This window comes from Lacerta agilis, chromosome 4, assembly GCF_009819535.1.
Source record: "Lacerta agilis isolate rLacAgi1 chromosome 4, rLacAgi1.pri, whole genome shotgun sequence".
NCBI classification, from domain to species: domain Eukaryota; kingdom Metazoa; phylum Chordata; class Lepidosauria; order Squamata; family Lacertidae; genus Lacerta; species Lacerta agilis.
In genome coordinates, this window is record NC_046315.1 from 71,880,613 (window position 1) to 71,901,554 (window position 20,942).

Here is a 20,942-nt window from a genome sequence, read left to right on the forward strand (position 1 = left end):
TCCAGTCAGACAACTTTCCCTTTCCTCATGAAGATGGACTGCAAACATTCTGACAGCTTTGCTTACCAAGTAACTGGAATGTTCAGGAACATACCATACCATCCTACAAGCTCCGCCAATCGCTATCAGGGGCTTCACAAGCATAAGTATAATACAATATAGATAGCCAATTGCATCCTTCCCCAGCATAGTGCCCATCAAATGTTTGGGCTACAGCAGCTCAGGAGATTTAACAGAAGCTAGATATGGTCTGATGACTCTCTTTTGTTTTTTAAGCCTTGAATTGCAGCATCATGGTTGCGGTTGTGCTTGTGTTACTAATATAAACCAACGACAGGATACAGCAGCCCTAGAGATATGTTGAATTGCAACTCCTATCAGACACAGTCTGTAGTCATGCAGCCTCTGGAGGGTATCAGGTCAGGGAAGGTTGGCCAAGAGGACTTTTGCCTTCAAGTACTAGATTCTGATACTCAAATACCAAGCAAAAAAGATCATCATCACAACTATGCTTTGAGCTTCCCAAAGGCAAAGGCAACAGTGGCCTGTTAAAAATCAGAATGCAGGACTAGCAGGAACTTGGTGGATTCAGCAAGGCAACTGTTTCTTTTGTTGAAAAATCAAAACAAACCCAGGCATGAGAGAGAATTTAAAAATATAACTACTGTATGACAATTATGTAGGTTTAGACCTTTTTTTTAAAACACAAAAATCATCTAGATGCTCTTCTCCCGGCACTTTTCCTTATTCTGCTTCGCTATTATGTGTCAGAGTTTTATTTTCTGGTGTTAAACTTGGAAACAACACGAACCCAGGAAAATCAGGAAAGGCAAGAGAAAGTCTGCATCCACATGACAGTAGCTACCTCAAAGATCATGGCTGTATCTTCATTCTTTCTCATCTGTTCCAGTATAGGGAGAACCAGAGGAGCTTCTTTGCGCATATGTATCTCTGAACATATATCCCAAAGTAATTGAGTAAAATACCAAAGGATGACTTTCTGTCAAAACATGCTTCATGTCACACTTTCCATTTCAAAATGGTCATATTTTAGTTTCAGGTTATCCAAAAACAGACAAGACTACAGTATTTGAAATCACGTCACTTACGTCTGCAGCAGTTATCACAAGCACTTGAACTCGCACTTTGAAAACAAAAGGCATATGACACATGGGTTCATATTTCTGCACAGAATATCACTAGTGCTAAAGCTGATGGCTTGGTTGAACAGACAAAAACTATCAGTGACAGTAAATTTGCAACACAGCGTCAGCATGACAGTTTAATAAATCGCTGGCAGGTTACCACATATGTGCCTCAAACAAATTAATAGCTCACCTTCTATTCCTCTGCATCAGAATATGGATAATACTGGACTGATAGTAACCATCCCTATGCCAGACAAGGAAACAGAAGTCCCAGGGGGCCTGCTGACATGCAAATGGTGATGAACACTGAACTCAGTAAGCTACAAGGCCTACCTTTTCCCACCATCATGCTAAACAGGAGTCAACATTTCACTCTTGCCATAACAACTATATCACCACCCTCAGGCGAGCGCAACAAGCAAAGAATCCTTACACCCAACTTTACAGTTGCTGGGGCGGGTTCATCCCAAACACTTGTGCACCAATGATCCCCACCCCTTGCCAAGCTCCAAGGTTGTGAGCAGGGCTTGGGGTTGCTTGGTTGCTTGGAGGCAGGTTGTTGCCCAGTCCACTCTACCTCGGAACGGCCAAACTTGCAAGCGGGGCCAGCCCACCCATGGGGCAAGGTGAAGTGACTGCCTCGGGCAGCAGGGTCCACAGGGGCAGCAGATCTAGATCTGCCACCTCCTCAGCAGCCCCCACCCCCAGTGCCGCCTCTACAGTGGCTTATCGGCCAATAGCAGGTGCTAATGGTCTCCTCTTCCCACCCCTAGGGAGGAAATGGTGGGGGCTGCCCTCTGGGGCCTCCTGAGATCTGCACCTGCCTGCTGTGATTCAGAACAGGTCCCAATCCCCCGCTCCACCCCATGGCAGCCTTTGGTTCCTACTTTAACCATCAGCTAAGCTTGATTTGACCCCCACCAGCCCTTTCCTGATGTAGGTCTATGCTCCTTCCATTTGTTCCCTATGTAGAGCTTCATTCACTCCTTCTTCCCTGGTGGGGGCTGCAGAGTGCCTTTGGTGTGCAAAGGTAGGGCACACCCAGCATGCCTTGCCAAGTCCAAGTCATTTAACGCTCTGCTGGAAAGGCAGGTGGAGGTGGTGGTGGGGATGAACATGGAAATCACTTTTTTAATTATTATTTTGCTCAGCTTTCAATGCCAGTCAAAAATTGCAGGCCGCTGTTTATAAAGCGTCTACAAATGGCCACACGGATTACTGGAAAAGCAATGAGGCTTAGCTAATGGATGTGATACCAGTGAGGGGGAGAAAAAATACTGGCACTGCCTCCAAACTGCAGAAAAAAACATGATGGCAGTCATATCCTGCATATGTGCCATCTTGCTTTCAGCCATCCACCCACAGAGGCCATCACCAAAGTAATTAAAATTTAACTGCCTTGCAGTCAGAAGCATTTAGAAAACACATCCGTCCCATTTCTCAACCAGAATTATCCCCCCACACACACAAATAATCAGAAAGCCATTTAACAGATTCCCCTCCTTTCCTGCAAGAGATTATATACTCTTCTCTGTCCCTCTCTGTTACCAACCAGTTGCAAGCTATCGGCGCTAGTGATTCATTGAAACTTCTCTGCTAAACTAGGATCTCTGCCATCATTTTACAGTCAACGCTGATTAAAGAAATTAGGCAACACTGCAAACAGAAGTCAGCCTCTCTGGCACTACTCGGGAGAACTGTGATGGCAAATTCACACATATGGGCTTTCACATAGAGCAATCTACAACAGCTTGTTCTCGGACATTAGAAAACGAGGCACTGTTTAATGGGTATCTGTTTATTATGGAAATATTGAATCATACCATGATGAAGCATTGCCAAGCTCATATCTCTGCAAGCGGGTTGCGAAATATGTTCCAGGGCAACCAAAGTTTTAAGAAACCCGGCTGCAGGTTTGGGGGCAGCCCTGGGCAAAGCATCTGAAGGTGGGCCCTCTTTTCTCTGTCAATGGGCCCTGAATGTGATGGCAGAGTTCCAAGCACCACTTGCCAGCTAAGTCTTTTTATCCTTGCAATTTTGCACAATGCCTAGAACAGCAAGCTTGGTGGCACTTTAAGAAATTAAAAGCGTAGCTAGATTCAGCCACCTGATGCTACTCACAAGTGCTGGGTCGAGGGGAAGGGCCTGACCAGGGGTCGGCAAACTTACCCGGCCTTGGGCTGGTTCCTCTGGCGCCGATCACGCAGCAGGCCAGAGGGCAGGGGAGCACGCACCCATAGGGCACGCACTCGCTTTTTCCGGCGCACTTCTGGCACGGTGCCGGAAATAGCTTGTGCGCATGTGCAAGCATCATTTCCGGTGCACTTTCGGGTCTGTGGAGGCCCGTGCGCACGTGCACAAGCTATTTCCAGCACCGCGCTGACCCAGAAGTGCGCCAGAAATCACACTTGCGCATGTGCACAAGCTATTTCCGGTGCCGCGCCGACCCGGAGATGGGCAGCCGTGCCGCGCCAGTAAGAATTCAACATGTAATCTTTTAACATTGCTATTCTTTGGTTATCGTTTGTTTTTTGATTCAGTGTTCTTTTTTTCTTTTGTATAGATGTAATAAAGTAAATAATTTTTTTTTAAAAAAAAGAGCGGGTGGCGGTCACTGCAGGCCAGATAATTGGCACACTCGGGCCATATCCGGCCCACAGGCCTTAGTTTGGGGACCCCTGGTCTTGACCACTGCTCAAGGATGTCAGGTACAAATGCCAGGCTCCTCAAAAGCTCACCAGGGGTTCCATAATTGAAAATGTACGACAAGCAAGCTTCTGTGAAAGACAGCTTGCTCATCACTGCTGATCTTCCATTGCAATACATTGTCTCAACAGAGCATTTATTTTGCTCTCACAGACTCATTTCACATATGAGCAGCAGTAGGGCATAGCTTTTCCCTTTTCTTGCGAGGAATCCTATTCGGAATAAGGGAATTTCCCTTTTTAAAAAGGGAAAAGTTGACAGCTATGCAGTAGGGGCTTGGCCAGAGCTGTATGAAAACTGAGAGTTACCGGTACCCTAGAAAACTTTCCAGAATGCTCTGAAAAATGTAGTACAGGTAGTTGTTGTATTGCAGACATGTCAGAGTTTACGTGAATTAAAAAACAAACAAACAAACAAACCGAAAACTTGAATAACTGAAAACCATTATTTTCAATTATTCCCCATATATGATAAATGCTCTAAACCAGGGCTGTCAAACAGGTCGATCGTGATCTACCGGTCAATCGTGGGTGCCCCGGTTGATCAACAACTTTGGGTCTTCCTCCTCCCAAAAAGCTCAACAATTTTGGTCAATCCAATGGGTAGATCACAACCAGTTTTTTATAGTGGGAGTAGATCGCAGTGTCTTGGGAGTTGGACATGCATGCTCTAAACATTCAAACATAAGATGTATACACTAGGGTGGGGTTGGGAAAAGTTTCTTTGCATCCCACATTTGAAACTTTCTAATTCTCAAATGGATGGAGGAAACTGAAAGCATTGCGTCAGTTTTGTGGAACACTTAAGGGAGCTCTTTAGCAGCAAAACGAAAGAGACTGGATACTTTTTCTTTTATGCATTCCTAAGAAGAAAGAGTTCTATTGCTCTCTATTTTTATAATGCGGACCCTCAAACAGTCACGAATCCCAAGCTTTCTGGTGCACGTATGGGGGAAGTACACATGATTTGCATGGGATAATGCATTCTAAGATAATGCACTGAGTAGCTCCACAATAGGTATGGGGAACCTGTGGTCCCCCAGATGCTGTTGGACTACAACTCCCATCAACCTTGACCCATGAGGCTCATGGGAGTTGGATGAAGGTGTCAGGTTTGGGCTTGGGTGACAAAGACTGCCATCAGAAAACACAATCTGTTTTGACAGGATTTATTTCGAAGTAAATATACTTGGAATTAAGGTGAGAGAATCAATTTCTCAGCTAGCCATGATGGTCTCAGCCTACAGCTATTGTGAAAATAATAAGAGTACCTTACAAACATCGTGAACAGAATTATGAACAATAAAGTCTCAATCAAGACAGTTATTCAACTACTGCCAGGACTTCTTCATTTTTTTTAAAGAAAAAAAAAGCCTAGATTTACGATTGATCAGTTAGAAAGATATCTACATGCATTTTCCCACCAGACATAAATGTTCTCTTTAAGAACAATGTTGCTAGTGTAGTTTGAAGCATGCATAATTTACAGCATTTGAGGAAACGAAAAAGCACCTTCAAGGAGCTTTTTTATTTAAGATATATTCTGCTGTCATAAGATGCTCATGTGCCTTTGTGAAGTATTCAAGGCCTTTTCAAAATGAATGTTCCCCATAAACATGCTATCTAAGTCTACAGGACTGAGGAACAAGTACTGGATATATAATCTAGGGGTTGTTGTTGTTTTTGTTTTAAAATACAGCAGACGCTCACACTTTATTCAAACGATGTCTAGGTTTACAAGAGATCTCAGAGGAAAAGAAAAGCCCGCTGTCTGGTCAAGGCGGCCTGCGCGCCTGTTTTTCCTCAAAACAAATCCCATATGCCCCAGCAAGACACCTACAGATGTGCCGTATCCTTACCAACTAGAGGGTTGTTTCTTTTCCCTGCCAACTCAAGCTCCTGCATGACACAAAACCAGTGCCCAGACAACGCCACAAATTGAACAAAAAACAGCAACCTCCATCCGAGTGGGACCCGCACGGCAGTTGTCCTCAAAGATGTCTCCAAGACGGCATCCGCCTTCAAAGCGCAGCACGTCCAGCTTCCACCCCCCCCCCGCCGCCGCCCTCAAAAAACGTCAAAACAAAGCATTTTTTTAACAAGAAAAAATGGCAAGCATCCTTACCCAAAGAGGTAGGGCACGTATCTTTTGGAGGTCTCTCTCTCTCACACACACACACAAACACACACTCTTTCTCATCTAGGCTGCTCCTTGCAAAACAGGAGAGTCAACCAGATAGGATGCGCTACTACTCGGCCACCTTTCCTGCCTCCTCAGGGCCCCGGCCACCACCCGTCTTGTTTTGGCTGCGTTTTGTCTGCCGCAGGGATTCGACACACACACACACACACACACACACACGGGGCTGGGGGAGAGAAGCGCCCCTTTGCCAAAAGGAAACCCGCTTACCTCGCCCCAGGTGAGCCGCTGCTCTTCTTCACCAAGGCTCGCGCCACATGCTGGACGGGATTCCAAGCCCCCGCCCCGTCCGGGGAGACGCTGCAGCCCCTCCTTCCTGCTGCGGCTGCTGCTCCCCACACCCCAGGGCAGCCTCTGCCGCTGCAGCAAGCCCGCCACCCAAACGCGCGTACACCCAGCCGGCTATGACGCCACAAACCAGCCAGGCTCCTCCGGCGGCTCTTCAGCAGCTGCGCCGCCCTCTACAGGAGAGACGCGCCCAGCGCAGGCCGCAGGCCCAATCCGGCCGGCGCCTCGCGCGCTCCGTGCAACCCTCTACAGTAGCTCTCCCTTTGCTCACTTCTTTGCACGGCTGACTTTTGAGGAACCGCCCAGAGAGCCGGGTTGCAAGAGACCACGCCTTCGATTCTTCACCGAGCACGATGACGACACGAGTCATCTCGGTAACTGGAGTCATACATGGAGTCCTCGTTTTTTAAATGCTGCATCCTGACCGGTCCAGTAGGCCCAATATATTTTTACACATGTATTTTTACATATGTATGTGTACCGAACTCAGGTCATGAAGCAGAAAGCCGCAAGGCCGTTTGTTAAAATGCACCATCCGTGGTCAAATGTGCCGATTATTCAATTGTCCCTAGAAGTGACTACAGTACAGCCACCTTGTTCTCCCTCTTAACACCATAATAGGGAGAGGAGGAAAACAAAATTGGATCAGTGAATCTGGGAGGGAATAGAACTTGTAAAGTGGCTAACGTCTGCCACGGTTCTAACAAAACCCACAGCGCCACCCGCGTCCTAGTTAAGAGACGAATTACAGTCGGACAAATTGCCAGGTCTAGATGGCATCCATGCAAGTTATCAGACACACCTCCCCTCACAGATAATGAGGTACTTTATTCAAGTCAGCACTATGCACTTCAGAGATATGGAGCACCCGGGCAGAGGCAGAATGAAAGCTTTGGGGTGTGCATGTGTGAAATGGGGTGTGTACTCCTCTCCCAAAAGCACATTAACTGAGCATGCACCTTTGCCTTTCTCTAATGTAAACAAGAGACCATTGCATTAAATGAAATACACACACCCGTACCTACCTTTAAAGTGGGGAGCTTATATTCATTTCCACATCTTAAGATTTCATACGGCAGATGTAAGTCAGTGAAAATTGTTCCTGATCCTATTTAGAAATGCTCTGCTCAGCATTTTATTTGTTTACAAAAGAGTATTTGTTAGAAAGCTTGCTGCACCTTATGATGAACCTTTTATCATTTTAATGTTTTTGTATGTCACCTTGGACATACATTTTTAAAATAAAGCTCATGTCACCACAAACTTGTTAGCCATCAAGGTACCAAGAATGATGTTGGGAGTTCTTTGTTGAACACAGTAACTGTGTTCAAGACAGATAGTAAAAGAATTGTGATCTTCAATTCCAATACATAATGGAAGCATGCTTGACTGAAAAGGGAAAATTTAGAAAGCAACATCAAAATGTCCTAGTTCCGAAACTATTGCCAATGGAATAATACCAGTTGATATCTGGTAGACTACATACAGTCATAACACTCCACATCCAAATCTTGGCAGTTTCTCTGGTGATGTTATTTCTAGGAGTCTGCATGCAAATACACATCCCCATCCGCAGAGATACAGCTAGTTCCACAGGACTTGGCTTGGTTGAGCATAATTATTATTAAATTTATACACCATCCTTCATCCAAAGATCACAGGGCGGTTTACAGTATAAAAACACATAATAACAAAAACCCCAGTAACCACCCCCAACACATTTAAAAGCCCATAGACTGTTTAAACAGTCAAAGGCCTTGGTGAAGAGGAGTATTTTCACCACCCTGGGGACAGCATTCAACAAATGGGGAGGCACTGCAGAAAAGGCCTGTTCTGGTGCTGCTACCCTTCAGACCTGTCATGGAAGCGAGACATGAAGGGCCTTAGATGAGGATTGCAGGGGCTGGTAGGTTCATATAGGGAGAGGCAGTTCTTGAGATACTGAGGTCCTGAGTTGTTTAGCGCTTTATAGGTCAAAACCAGCACTTTGCATTGGGCCCAGAAACTAATTTGTTGTGCCAGGATTCGTATTATATGCTCAAACCGTCTTGCCCCAGTGAGCAACCTGGCTGCTGAATTCTGCACCAGTTGAAGTTTCCAAACTGTTTCCAGAGGCAGCCCCTTGTAATAATGCATATAATGCATTGCAGCATGGTTATCACGCTGGTTCCACATCTGGACATCCCTTCCTAGATCAGAATACCTATCCCTTATGGGAACAAGCTGGCTGACAACTTCTGTATCACTGCAGAATACTAATAAGAAAGGCTAATACAAGAATACTTTATAACTTGGGAGACAAAACTTATCCAACCATTGAACCCCAAGAGGAAGTAATCCCAAAATGAAGCATTTCAGGTGAAGGACTCTAAAGTGCTTATGAAGATGCAATATATTTTATTTAAAATGTGATCACCACAAATGGCCAGATTTTATTTTCACTGTAGTAGTTCTAGCATTTAGCAGCTTCAGGCATTCAGTACTTAGAACAGAAATAATTTCCATAGAAGTGAAACAGAGTTCAGGGAAATGCAGAAGATAATTTCTTTATTCCAGTCTTTAATCTCAAGGTGTCAGTGCATCCAATATTGCATCCAATATTGCCCCTGCTTGCTGCTTCGTAATGGAGAGGCTTCAGTATCCCTTTCTTCCTCTGAATCTTGCTCTGTTATCCAGCTTTTAAGAAGAAACAAGTTTTATATTACAACCATTAACACTCTAATACAACTACCAGTTTTATTGGTGCCTTACAAAAAGGCACTAGAGACAGAACCATTAAAAAGTTATGACCCTTAGTTTATTTTAAATTGTTATATGCCATCATTCCCAGATTTAAGATAAAAATGCAATTAAAAACTCACCAAATAAAATGAACACAATGAAAACAATAAGCTCAGCAATAAAAAAAAACAATTTTTAAGGCCATAAGTCTCACCAGCCTCAGGAAGTCACTGCAATTGAGGTAACTACACTATGAGGATCCCTAGCTGTTGATAATTTTACCATATATATTCACAGCAGTCAATAATGAAGAAAGCATGTGCTGATAAAAAGATCTTAACTGGAAATGGGGATTATATAGAGAGGGGGCATATATAACGTGTGTTGTTTCAAGCTGGTACAGTCTTAGAAAAACAGCAGTGCATACTGGATATGTTCATACCAGTCTCCACATATCCATCAGATAACAACAGGCTGTGGCAATATGCATCAGCTGCAGTTTTCAAACAATCTTCAAGTGAAGTGCCATATTAAAACATTCACAGCAGTCAATCCTCAAACTTATGAAAGCACAAGTTAGCATGGTGAGATTTCCTTGCTCTAAAATGGGTCAGCTGCACAACAGATGCACTTGTTAAAAGGCACACCTTGTCACTGACGCTACCTGTTTTTCCAGAACTCTAAGGCTCTGAAGATGTTTCAGTGCAGTGTGTACTCAAAGAAGACATAAATACCAATTCTCCCAAAAGCATTGGGTTTGCCCAACAGCATAACCCCCATCTTGTCTGGATTTAATTTACATCTGTTTAACCTCACCCATTATCCCATAGTATCCAGACACTGCTGAATTTAGGGCCAAGACCAGTGGCCACTCATGGACACTGAAAGAAATAAACAGCTGAGTGTCTTCAACATACTGACAACACCCAGCTTCAAAACTCCGGGTAATTTTTTTATAGCACAGAGACTTGACAGACAGTGCAGATCAATTCCTATGGTGTTGAACTACCCTCCAATTAAGACATTCCAAATGCAGTCCCATGAAATGATTTATATCATTGGATTATGAGCCCAGGCAGCCAGGCAAGAAGTTCAAGCTACTACAAGAATGTTTTGGCTTATAGTATAAAAAGTTACTAAGCAGTCAGTGTAGAGCTGACACCTCCTATGCAGATGACTGAGAGAAAATTGGATGCTGAGCTGACGCCAACGCCAACCCTGTCTCCAAGGACATGGAGATGCCAGCACTTATGCAAACAAATATTGCACACCCAACCCATTCAAAAGAGTGCCTGGATGCCTGCCCAGTCCCTGGACTCTGGCTGGCTGCTATGCTAAGAGCTGTCCCTGCCCTGCTCTTCAAAAAGAAGATACAGGGGGCATGTTGGTTGTTGGATCAATGTCTTAACTTGAGCGTTACCATGTGTCTATACCTATTATGACCTCCTGCACCTTCAACCTGTGCCTTACTTATGTACCAATTTGATTCATGTGTTAAAATCTCTTGCAGAAACTGAACGGGGAGTTCATATTGTTCTTCTGGCAGCGAGTGCCAGGACATCATGCTTCTTTTATTTATTTTAAAATATGGTTAACTTTTCCTCAATAAATTTCTGTATGTTGTTGTTCAGTCGTTCAGTCGTGTCCGACTCTTCGTGACCCCATGGACCAGAGCACGCCGGGCACGCATATCTTTCACTGCCTCCCACAGTTTGGCCAAACTGTATATTTTAACCTAATATTTACCTAAACTGCCACACTAAATATCCCATGGCTTTTATTTTAGCTGTTACCTTTCATGATCAGTGGAACAATAATGCTACTGTAAATAAAACAAAAGCAACACTTGCAAGCAATAACAAATTTGTAACACCCTTGATATTGTTACAACACCACCCCAATCTCCACAAGTGGTGCAATATTCCAGGGGCTGCAGGTGTGCTTACCTTGGTCTGCGTTCCCTTTTGGGGCAATGAGACACAACAGAGACTCTGCTGTTTTTTTAATATATGGTTTTATTTGCACATATATACAACTTGCACCTAGATGAAGGGATTGCAGAGCACTCACATCCTATGAGGGCCTGGCTTCCCCCTTAAGGGCAGCACTGGATTCAAAGGTGAGCAAAAGCCATCCTCTGTCTCTCTTACAGCCTGTCATATCCCCAGCTCACATGGAGGCTGTTGGCAGTGAGATGGAGGGGCAAAAGTCCAAGGACATCCCCACAGCCTAGTCATTCAAAATTGAAACCCTAAACCTGGCTTTTGCCTCTGCCCACTAGCACCCAGCAGAGAAGGGGTCCCAATACCCTTGCCTGGCAGTCTTGCCCTCTGATGGTTTTCTTGATGGGCATCACCAGCCTTTGCCTCCTGCTCATGGCCCATCCAGTTAGCTCTGCACAGCTGGCTTGGCTTGTTAGCATAACTAAGTCGATGGGGTTTCTGTTTTCGGCAAAGTTTAATCAAACTCTGATTAATTCTAACTTTTACTACATCCAGAAATTATGAGGAGGATCTGACACTCAGGAATTTAGGGGAATTTGGCCCCCAACAAACCTGTAACAATTAAAAATATTTCAATCGTGTCTTATATGTAACATACTATGGTACATATTTTTAAACGTGACCACAATCTGCAGTACAATTCACCCACTCACCAATGATCTTTTGCATTCAAAAAATGAAACTAGTAATCCTCTGCAGTGGCCTTCCTTCAAGCACAGTTTGGGCCCTTTCCCTTCCTGTCATAAAAGATATTAAAGTGAGCAGCCAGCATATTTATTCAGCAGGCACACAAGTTGTATCAAACATAAAATCTTCCCAAGGCAGGTTGCCTTGTAACAAACAATTTAAAAGAACACAAGAGCCTACAGCAGGAAAATGTGTTTAAAAGCAACTAGGTAGGGCTCAGCAGGACCTAAGAAGAGTTTGGATTTGATATCCCGCTTTATCACTAACCTAGGGAGTCTCAAAGCGGTTAACATTCTCCTTTCCCTTCCTCCCCCACAACAAACACTCTGTGAGGTGAGTGGGGCTGAGAGACTTCAAAGAAGTGTGACTAGCCCAAGGTCACCCAGCAGCTGCATGTGGAGGAGCGGAGACACGAACCCGGTTCCCCAGATTACGAGTCTACCGCTCTTAACCACTACACCACACTGGCTAAATGAAACTTTGTGGAATGAAAAGGTCTTCACAGCACACTGAAAGACAGCAAGAAATGGGGTATTTCCCCTGGCGACAAGCATTTTACAACCAATTTTCCCAATCTCATCTGAACTAATGGTAGGCCAGTCTCTGAAGCCATTCACTACCTGCAGACCCTCCAAGTGCCCCTATTTTCCAGGGACAATCCTAGATTTACAGATGCCTTCCTGGTTTTTTATTCGATCCCAGAACGTCCCACTTTTCCTTAGGACGCCCCTATTTCCATCAGAGAAATGTTGGGAGAGTATGGAGCTATTCAGTGCTGGGTTGTTTTTTGGGTTTATTTGGTTTTTTGAAAAAGGGATGCTGGAACTCACAATGAACACCTCCCTTGTTCTCTTATAATGTCAACAGTTTCCACCTGAGGTGCCAAAACTCCATTCTGTTGAGTTCCGGCTGGGGGGAAAAGCCCTGCAGTTATGCAACCCAAGAGCCAAGGAGATAACTAATTACACAACCTTTAGAAGACATTTTAAGTCGTGATGTTTTTGTATAGCTGCCCAGAGTGGCTGGGACAACCCAGTTAGATAAGCAGGGTATAAGTTATTTATAGTATTATTATATTATGACCAAGGTGTTCCTATTTTCATCGGAGAAATGTTGGAGGGTATGTACCTGAATGACACAGTCACTCTCCAGCAGGCAAGTCCTCAGGTCCTCACGCACCCCTGCGCACGCGCGGAAATCCTTCTCTTTATCCTCATAGTACTTGGGCATCGTGGCGGCCGGTTTCCGCCTGGCGCCGCTTTTCGGTGTTGTCTCTCGACTGGCGGCGCCTTCAGCAACCTCAGCCTCTGCCCACCGCAGCCCCAGCAACAGTGTTGGCCGCCATCTTGGCCGACCCTTCTCACCTGCTCAGGGAGTTACTGAAGGGTCGCAGGGAACTACACGTCACTTCCTGTTTCCCCTCCGAGGAGCCATTTTTTTTACATATACAAGTACATTTAATAGACCTGTTCTTTTTTAGTGTAGAGGTGATTTGCCAGTGGCATGTCCATACAAAAAAAGCAGCAGCAGCAAACGGATGAAGTTTCTCTTCTATTGAAGGTCGCATCTCCTCTTGGGTCGAAGGCTGATATGTTTACGGCAGCGACTCGTGTCTTTGCTGCTACCATTTGTAAGAAAGGAAGGAGAATCATAGAATGTCAGGGTTGGAAGGGATCCCCAGGATTCTCAAGCGAAACTATCCATGATCCGTCCTTGAGAACGTCCTGCCCAACCACGGCTTCGTTTAAAAGTTTTGCTGTTTGCCGTCAATTTCTACGCAAGGGAAGGGGAAAGAAATTGTTCAAGCACAGAATGTAAAGTGAGGGGATGCTCTTTTTTTTTTTTTTTGCTAAAGCTCTGAGTGCGCAACCGACACCTAACCGTCGTCCTCTCCACCATCCGGTTTGGGCGGGGCCTACCCGTCATACACCTCGGCGCGCCTGCGCCTTGGGGGGGGGCCTTTTGCCGGAAGTTACTGAGGAAAACACGCAGATCAGCTGCTGTGAGTTGGCAGCGGCGGCGGCTGATAGGCGGCAGAAGGCGTTCCTGTTGGAGGGTGGGGAGGAGGGGAGCGCGCCCCTCTACCTTCCGCTCCCCCCCCCCCGGCAGCGTCGCCGCGTGAGGGACGCAGGACGTCGGGGCCGGGAGCCGCAGTGCTGCGCGTGGCGGAAGCGGCCACGACGTTCCGTGAGTTCTTTCGCTCGGGGTTCTGGAACGCTCAGGTTCCGCGTCCCTTCTGAGTCCGCGCTTGAGGCGGCAGGGGCTGCGGGCGCCCTCCTTCTGGCCCCTCCCTCAGCTGCACCTGCTCCCCGCATGCACACGCACCCCCTACACCCGTGTCGAGCCAGTGTTAACGAGGGGGCACTTGAGGTCGTGTGAAATGATCCATACCCACTTAGCCACTGACACACCAGGTGGGGTGGGGTGAGGTGGGACAGGCTGCTCGAAACTCGTTGGGTTTCTGCTAAAAGTGACCAGCTGCCTTTGCCCTGATTTATAATCCACTCGTAGGAAAAAAAAAAACCCGCACCCAGTCAGCTGGCTGGGTGACATATTCTCAAACTACCGGCTGTTACGTCTTTTCTTAACTATTTCTGTTCTGTACCCAGCTAGATGGGCGGGGTATAAATAATAATTTGTTCTTCTTCACCTTTGCAAGCCTTCGTTCGCTGCTCTTTATTCCCTCTCCAGTCTCCTTGACTGGCTCACTTTCCTTCCGCATCCATGTCCACTGTGCTTTCTCCATTCCCAGCCCTCGCTAGCCATTTGGGAATCTTGTACAGTATTGTAAGTCATTGAGATGGGGGGAGGGGATAGTAGCTAACTTGTTACTTGTTTGCTTGTTTTTCCCTTTTAAGCCTGATGCTGGAACTTTCATCCTTGTTCATTTCAAACTCTTAAGCACTAGAGTTGCTTGGCATTTGAGAAATGCATATGGCGGAGACTGATTTTTAACCCTTTGTTAACAAACTTGTAAAGCTTGGTGGTGGAGACTTTAGGGGTGCTTCATGAAGTCATGGTGCAGGATCTGGTCCTTGCTTAGGCCTCATTTTCAGTGAGATGGAAAATGTGTTTGGTACCAGAAACATACATCTCTAATCATAGGCAAAGGTCAAGTGGGAATATGCGAGAGTAAGGCTTGTGGTTGCAACAATGAGCTGTGGGGTTCTTGCTGCATCTGAACTAGGCCTAGATGGTGGGAAGAAAGACTCCACTCCAGTTTTTGTGTGTGGAGGGAATTTATTAGTATGGAAGAGCATTTATTGGGGGGAAAGCCTAAAAGGAGAATAGTCAGGACTTCCACAAAGGAAGAAGGTTATCTTTAAATGATGGTGTGTACTGTATCATATATTTCAAAATGTGATAAGCCAGCCTTATGCATTTGGAGGCTCTCTGGCTCACTCTGCTGGATGAAGCCCTGAACATCTTGCTCTGAAGTCCTGTCCTGACAACACCACTGCTTGCATGTATGTAACAGCCACAGAGTCAGGGTTGCAACAAGCTGTTAACAATGGCAACAGGCCAGAGTGAATTTAAGGAAACAGTCTGTGATCTTAAGTATGTCTACTTGGATATCCAGTTGGTGCCAATGGTTGTTCTGTGATTGCAGCATTACTTGAAAGCAAACTCTGTAGTAGTTGTACAGATTGTTGAAGGGCATTTGCTCATCCCAGCTCTGCTCACCTGTTCCGTTTCCTTCTGCCAACTTTCTTCATCCACTGCTATACCACCATAACTAGCTACATTGATGCATCCTCTATTTTGAACAGACTTTTAGCCTATTGTGGGTAGAAAAGAGTAGGATTGAGCTTTGTATGCAGTTGCCAAGTGTTAAACTATGTGCTTGCGAAGCCCTCTGGGACTAAGGAAGGAAGGAATATGGTTATGATTACATCCATGTCCTTGCTCTTCTAAAAGAGCAAAGAAGGAGATTGCAGGTGTCCAGGTTTGTGCAGTTACTGGTTACTGACAGATCTTGAACTTGATATGAGCTGTGTCCACTGTTAAGACATTGCATCACACAGTTACATTGCATTGTTTTCAGGTAGGGTAAAGAACAAAGTGGGGTCATGTGACAAGGGTGTGTCATTCTAAGCCTGCTCAGAGGTCAGTAAGATCCACTAGATTCCAAGAGAGCATGTCTGCAGTTGAGCTTCAAAAGACCCTCATTGGAAGTCGTTCCCAATTATTATTATTATTGCTCAGCTGGTATTACAAAGACTCACCTTGCCTGTGACATGCTTTATAGCAAAATTCTCTGTTTATTTGGCAGCAATCCCCAATTTGTTCTTTGGTGTTCACTCTGTGATATGTGCGTTTAAGGATTGTAACCTAAATGTTATAACTTGCACATTTATATTGTTTGTTTTAAAAAAATCCATTGGTCTGTTTTCTTTCCCTTTCAGCAAGATGTTGCCTACCACGTCTCTTAATTCCCTCGATCATGACAACGGCTCCTTAAACTCTAGGGAGGCAGCCAGGCACACAGCAGGGTTCAAGCGCTACAAATACTTGAGGAGACTCCTTCACTTTCGGCATATGGACTTTGAGTTTGCTCTGTGGCAGATGCTGTATCTATTCACTTCACCACAGAAAGTGTACAGGAACTTCCATTACAGGAAACAAACAAAAGACCAGTGGGCAAGAGATGACCCGGCTTTCCTTGTGTTGCTGAGTATCTGGCTATGCGGTGAGTGCCTGAGAAATTTATTGAATACCGTACAGGGAATAGTTGACCAGAGCTGGGCTTGCTCCAGAAAAATACAACATTTGTACTGCTGTAGCTTTTTCTGTGTAAAACTCATGCTTATATAATTTCATTCAGTGGGGAACATATGTTCCTACACATTCCCTCTTGCGCCTCATGCTTGAAAACAGTAAGCAGTGAATAAACTATGATTGCAATACCTGCCACATCCACACTGATAAAGATTCCCTCACATTTTGGCTTCAGTTACTTCATCCTGCATTCCAAAGCAAATCTGTTCTTTGCATTGCATGGTATTAAAATTCTCAGTTCTGTGATCCCTGGCATGTGACAAAGAATGGCGAGCCCTAAGTCAGGCATAGGCAGACTTGGCCCTCCAAATGTTTTGGGACTACAACTCCCATCATCCCTGACCACTGGTCCTGTTAGCTAGGGATGATGGGAGTTGTAGTCCCAAAACATATGGAGGGCCGAGTTTGCCTATGCCTGCCCTAAGTGATAAAAATCCAATTACCCTTGCAAAATTATGAGGCAGGCAGAAATTTTGCCATCTGAGAACTTAAGTTGTGGATTTGTTTGTTGTGCAACAATGCGTGATTGGCTTTTTTATGAACAGAAAGGTTTAACTTTATTTGTGTTGATGTCCCACATCCTACACAAACATGTGCCAGAGATCACACAGTTGCCCATTTCTTGCTTTATTTGTGTACATGTAGTGAACTCAGCCCACACATTTTACTCTTGCAAATTCTAGTTGTATGCATATAATCAACAATTTTATGCTGTAAGCCTTAAACAGCACAGCACTAAACATGCTACAAGTACTGTTCCAGTAAAATTAAGTGGAAAAAATCTGAGAGCAAATGGGTATTGTTTCAACCTACTTGTGTGTCAAGAGTTAATCCTCTCTCTCTGCTGTTTGTATTCCTCCTTCAGTATCCACTATAGGATTTGGCTTTGTGTTGGGCTTGGGCTTTGTTGAAATGATAAAGCTGCTGCTCTGGGTCATCTTTATAGACTGCGTAGGAGTTGGCCTTCTAATTGCAACTTTCATGTGGTAAGTCTTTAAAACAACCCAAGTACAGTTGGATGTGTTTTTTGACATGTTTAATCTTGCTGGAACCTTCAGCTACAGTCCTAAGCTTGACTACTTGTAAGGAAGAAGGGTTTAAGTAGACTTGTTTCTCATCTCTGGGCTAGATGTGTAGTGCTGTTCCAGCAGAAGGTTTTGATTCAAAATCTGGCAAAAAGAAAATACTTAATGTATAAGTATATATGCTGGGCGGTTATGTACTTAAATATCAGGGTGTTTCTGAAGGTAGCCATGGAAATGGAAAACTACTCACTGCAGCTGTTAAATTGGCTGCCATCTTTAAAATATTTCTTTAAAATATTTGTGCATTGCAGTGTGAGAGAAAATGTGCAAGGGACTAGGACTACAGTATTATCAAGACAGTACATTCAGCGTTAGTATATACCAGGTCATATTGCATTAGTTATAGGATAGGGGAAGAGCCTTTCCCCTCTTGCCCTGGTTCTGCAGTCTTCTTACTGACATGTACATTTGTTTAGCTGGCTTCTAGCGAATCAAAAACATTTCCTATGTTGTAGTTTTTTCAGTAATCCTTACCAGAGCCCTGTAAGTCCATAAATTCATTTGTGTTCTGATGCAAGTTCTTCAGAATATGACAAAGGGAAAATAGCAAGGATTAATTTTTCTAGGCTGTAATTTCACCAAAAAGTTGAAACTGTCAGAGTTTGCATACTTTTTTTTAACATGTCTGTTCCAAATTCTCTTCCCCCCCGCCCCCCCCCCCCCCGCTCCCCTAGGTTCATCTCCAATAAGTACTTGACAAAGCACCCAAACAGAGACTGTGACGTAGAGTGGGGATATGCCTTTGATGTTCATTTGAATGCTTTTTATCCACTTCTCGTCATCTTACATTTCATACAGCTGTTCTTTATCCATTGTAAGTAAACCTTCCCTTCCCTGACTTGAAGCAATTTTTGCCTTCTCTTGCTTTGTGCTGACACTGTAATTCACCTGGAGGATCCTGGGTGGCTCCATGCCCTATAGCGATGGTGGCTGCTGCGGGATCAAAGAGGCAAAATCCTCAAATTTTCATCTTCTGGAGGAGGAGGCACCCCCTACCCTTCTAGACCAAGATGTTGTCCACAGGCTGGGCTCTGTTCCTGACCAGTTGCTGCCTCGTTTCTTTTTAAGAGAGGTTCCCCCTCCATCTGTTTTTCCCCTCCCTTTCCTTCCCCTATTTCCTGGGCTAGTCGAGGGTGCATGGTGAGTTGTATGGGGGGGGGGTATCACTCCTCAGAGGCTGCTCCCTGCCAACTCAGTGGGAAAGCTGTCTCTCAGAGCTGCTTCAATCTAGCCTGGTGGCAGTTGGTGGCGACTGGTGGTTATTCTGCCCCTTCTTTTCTGACAGTGAGTCTGCAAACCTGGCATTGCTTCATGTCATGGTTTAGTACCACAGCCAGGCTTCCCCCTGCCCCTGAGGAGTCTTCCAGATTGGGTTCCCTCACAACCATGCTCAGTGCTGGTCTGGGAGGAGTGGGGAGATGACCACGTTTATGCTGAGGCAGTTGCTCTTTGGCCTGACCCTTCTGGTGTGTTCACAGTTGCCTCCTCTTGAGGGCAGGCAGACAAGTGCTTAGGCCCATCTTATGTGAGTTTGGAGGTGGCTTCAGGCAAGGTTAGTCTGTCAAAGGACTTGGCCAGCAGCTGAAGAGCTCCGTGGACCTTCTCTAAAGTGTGTCATAGCTTTTCCACAATGAGCTCGTCTGTTTCTGTATCCTGCTGGAGGCAACACCCCAATGGTACACAGCACCCTTTTTGGGACCTTCAGTGAGCAGAAGTTCACTGAGTTAAGAATCTTCCGTTTTCTCTCTTGCAGACGTAATTTTATTGAATTCATTTATTGGCTATTTCGTTGGGAATACTTTCTGGCTGACTGCAATTGGTTATTACATCTATGTGACATTTCTAGGGTACAGTGGTAAGTATCGAAACCTTTGCAACCTAGTTAGCAACAAGAATAGTGCCTTCTTCCCAGTCCTTTTTGCTAAATCCCTGTTTCAGTATGAGTAAACTATGATAACCATCAGGGGAGGGCTCACTCTGACAGCAACTCTACAAGCTCTGCACAGCATCGTTACTTGAAATGCTGTGTAATATGTAGTGGCTTTAACTGACCTGCCATGTGACTCTACATCCCTTTGTGAAAGTACTGCGCTTGCAAATGTGGAGCTAATAGAAGCTATACTGGCATACAGCTGTGCATGCTTTTGTCCCTGTGGGTGAGAAAGTGTGAAGTCAGCCTTCTGTGTTTTGGGGGGGCAGGGAGGGTTTCCCCCTTAGGGGATTTCCTTAGTATTTTTTGCATTCTACAAACCTGCCTTTCTCTACCCTGTTTTTTGTGTGCATGGTGCAGAACCCATATGGGGAGAGCGAGTTTGCTATTGCTGCCTAGGATAGAGTTGGCAGTATCAGTTGGGCAACAGGCAGTGAAATTATGGGCTTTCACTCAATTTTAAACATGGTTTTGTGATGCAGCATGGTTGGAGGGTAGTTGCTGTTGCTCAAGAAACATGTTCGAAGTGCCACAGGCCAGTGGTGCAATCCTTTGGGTTATATATTTATGAACATGCCAGATTCCAAAGAGACAAAGCTTAAGAATGGCGGGAGGACCTGTGGCCGTGCCTTATATCTTGCAGGACTACAGCTCTTCTTATCCTCTGTCTATGCTGCCTGGGGATGCCGAGAGTTAATAATCCAATGACATCAGGGAAGGCCACATTTTAGCCACCCGATTCAAGTTTTTTTTTTCTGTAAAGGATGGGAGGGGCATGCAATTTACTAGAAACAGCAGTTATTTTAGGCGTGCATTTTTTGTTGAGGACTGTCAATATTAAGATGATTGTGATGTTCCTTGCCATTGGCACATTCGGAAAATTCCATGCTTTCCCATTTTTGAAACTCTCTCCTACTTTCAGCATTGCCGTTCCTGAAGAACACAGTCATCCTTCTCTACCCGTTTGCACTTCTCATCCTGCTCTACGTGGTTTCCTTAGCGATGGGATGGAATTTCACAAAAATGCTTTGTGTTTTCTATACATACAGAGTGAAATAAACTGCAGCCTTTATAATGGATTGCTTGTTCTTGCCTCTTGTACCACTGTCAGCAAAGGTGAGATGCTCCTGTAAATTACTGTAAATAACTTATTCTTCACTGTAGATCAGTGTGTACAAAGTTTTGGTTTTTAAAAAGTGTATTTACAACTGCAGACTCATAGTGATTCTGTATTCTCTTGCAGTCCCTTCCTAATGGAAAAGTTGTACATTACTGTAATAAATATTTTTTAAGAACAACTGTGTGCAACATTGAAAAGGCATTGACTTTGCTATTTGTAAACAGCTTTGTTAACAAATATGAGTATTATAAAGCAGTTTCCTGCAATACTTCTGCT

At 44.8% G+C, this 20,942-nt stretch overlaps 3 protein-coding genes across 20 annotated transcripts in view; 1 reads left to right on the plus strand and 2 right to left on the minus strand.

Annotated features, from left to right (window-relative positions):
* INPP4A (inositol polyphosphate-4-phosphatase type I A) overlaps positions 1-6,462 on the minus strand; it is a 94,616-nt gene extending 88,154 nt beyond the window's left edge. For 4 of the 17 annotated variants that reach the window (XM_033147554.1, XM_033147552.1, XM_033147557.1 and 1 more), the window contains exon 1: positions 6,264-6,458. The gene's annotated coding sequence lies outside the window, so the exon portion shown is untranslated. Of the gene's footprint in view, positions 1-6,263 lie in introns of all 17 variants that reach the window. The other 13 variants (XM_033147562.1, XM_033147561.1, XM_033147560.1 and 10 more) reach the window with 6 other exon arrangements.
* Positions 6,463-8,608: 2,146 nt separating this feature from the next.
* On the minus strand, positions 8,609-13,123 carry LOC117045954 (cytochrome c oxidase assembly factor 5). The gene is made up of 3 exons (XM_033147566.1): positions 12,881-13,123; positions 11,719-11,802; positions 8,609-9,017 (listed from the first exon to the last, which is right to left on the minus strand). The coding sequence occupies exons 1-3, from the start codon at positions 12,980-12,982 to the stop codon at positions 8,976-8,978; spliced, it is 228 nt and encodes a 75-aa protein (XP_033003457.1). The 5' UTR covers positions 12,983-13,123; the 3' UTR covers positions 8,609-8,975.
* A 568-nt stretch (positions 13,124-13,691) lies between these two features.
* On the plus strand, positions 13,692-20,844 carry UNC50 (unc-50 inner nuclear membrane RNA binding protein). 2 transcript variants are annotated; one of them, XM_033147565.1, is made up of 6 exons: positions 13,692-13,754; positions 16,159-16,442; positions 17,397-17,517; positions 18,291-18,430; positions 19,370-19,471; positions 20,469-20,844. In XM_033147565.1, exons 2-6 carry the CDS (start codon positions 16,163-16,165, stop codon positions 20,603-20,605), a joined length of 780 nt encoding a protein of 259 aa, XP_033003456.1. In that variant the 5' UTR covers positions 13,692-13,754; positions 16,159-16,162; the 3' UTR covers positions 20,606-20,844. The 2 variants fall into 2 exon arrangements, with proteins under 2 accessions (XP_033003456.1, XP_033003455.1); XM_033147564.1 differs by having other exon boundaries at positions 13,702-13,939.
* The last annotated feature ends 98 nt before the right edge of the window (positions 20,845-20,942 follow it).

Coding starts and splice junctions, on each gene's coding strand:
- LOC117045954 (XM_033147566.1), bottom strand. CDS start 12,982: ATGCCCAAGTACTATGAGGATAAAGAGAAGGATTTCCGCGCGTGCGCA. Junction 11,803..12,880: donor AGAGTGACTGTGTCATTCAG/GTACATACCCTC, acceptor CTTTTATGACAG/GAAGGGAAAGGGCCCAAACT. Junction 9,018..11,718: donor TTGAATGCAAAAGATCATTG/GTGAGTGGGTGA, acceptor TCTTCTTAAAAG/CTGGATAACAGAGCAAGATT.
- UNC50 (XM_033147565.1), top strand. CDS start 16,163: ATGTTGCCTACCACGTCTCTTAATTCCCTCGATCATGACAACGGCTCC. Junction 16,443..17,396: donor GCTGAGTATCTGGCTATGCG/GTGAGTGCCTGA, acceptor TTCCTCCTTCAG/TATCCACTATAGGATTTGGC. Junction 19,472..20,468: donor GACATTTCTAGGGTACAGTG/GTAAGTATCGAA, acceptor TCCTACTTTCAG/CATTGCCGTTCCTGAAGAAC.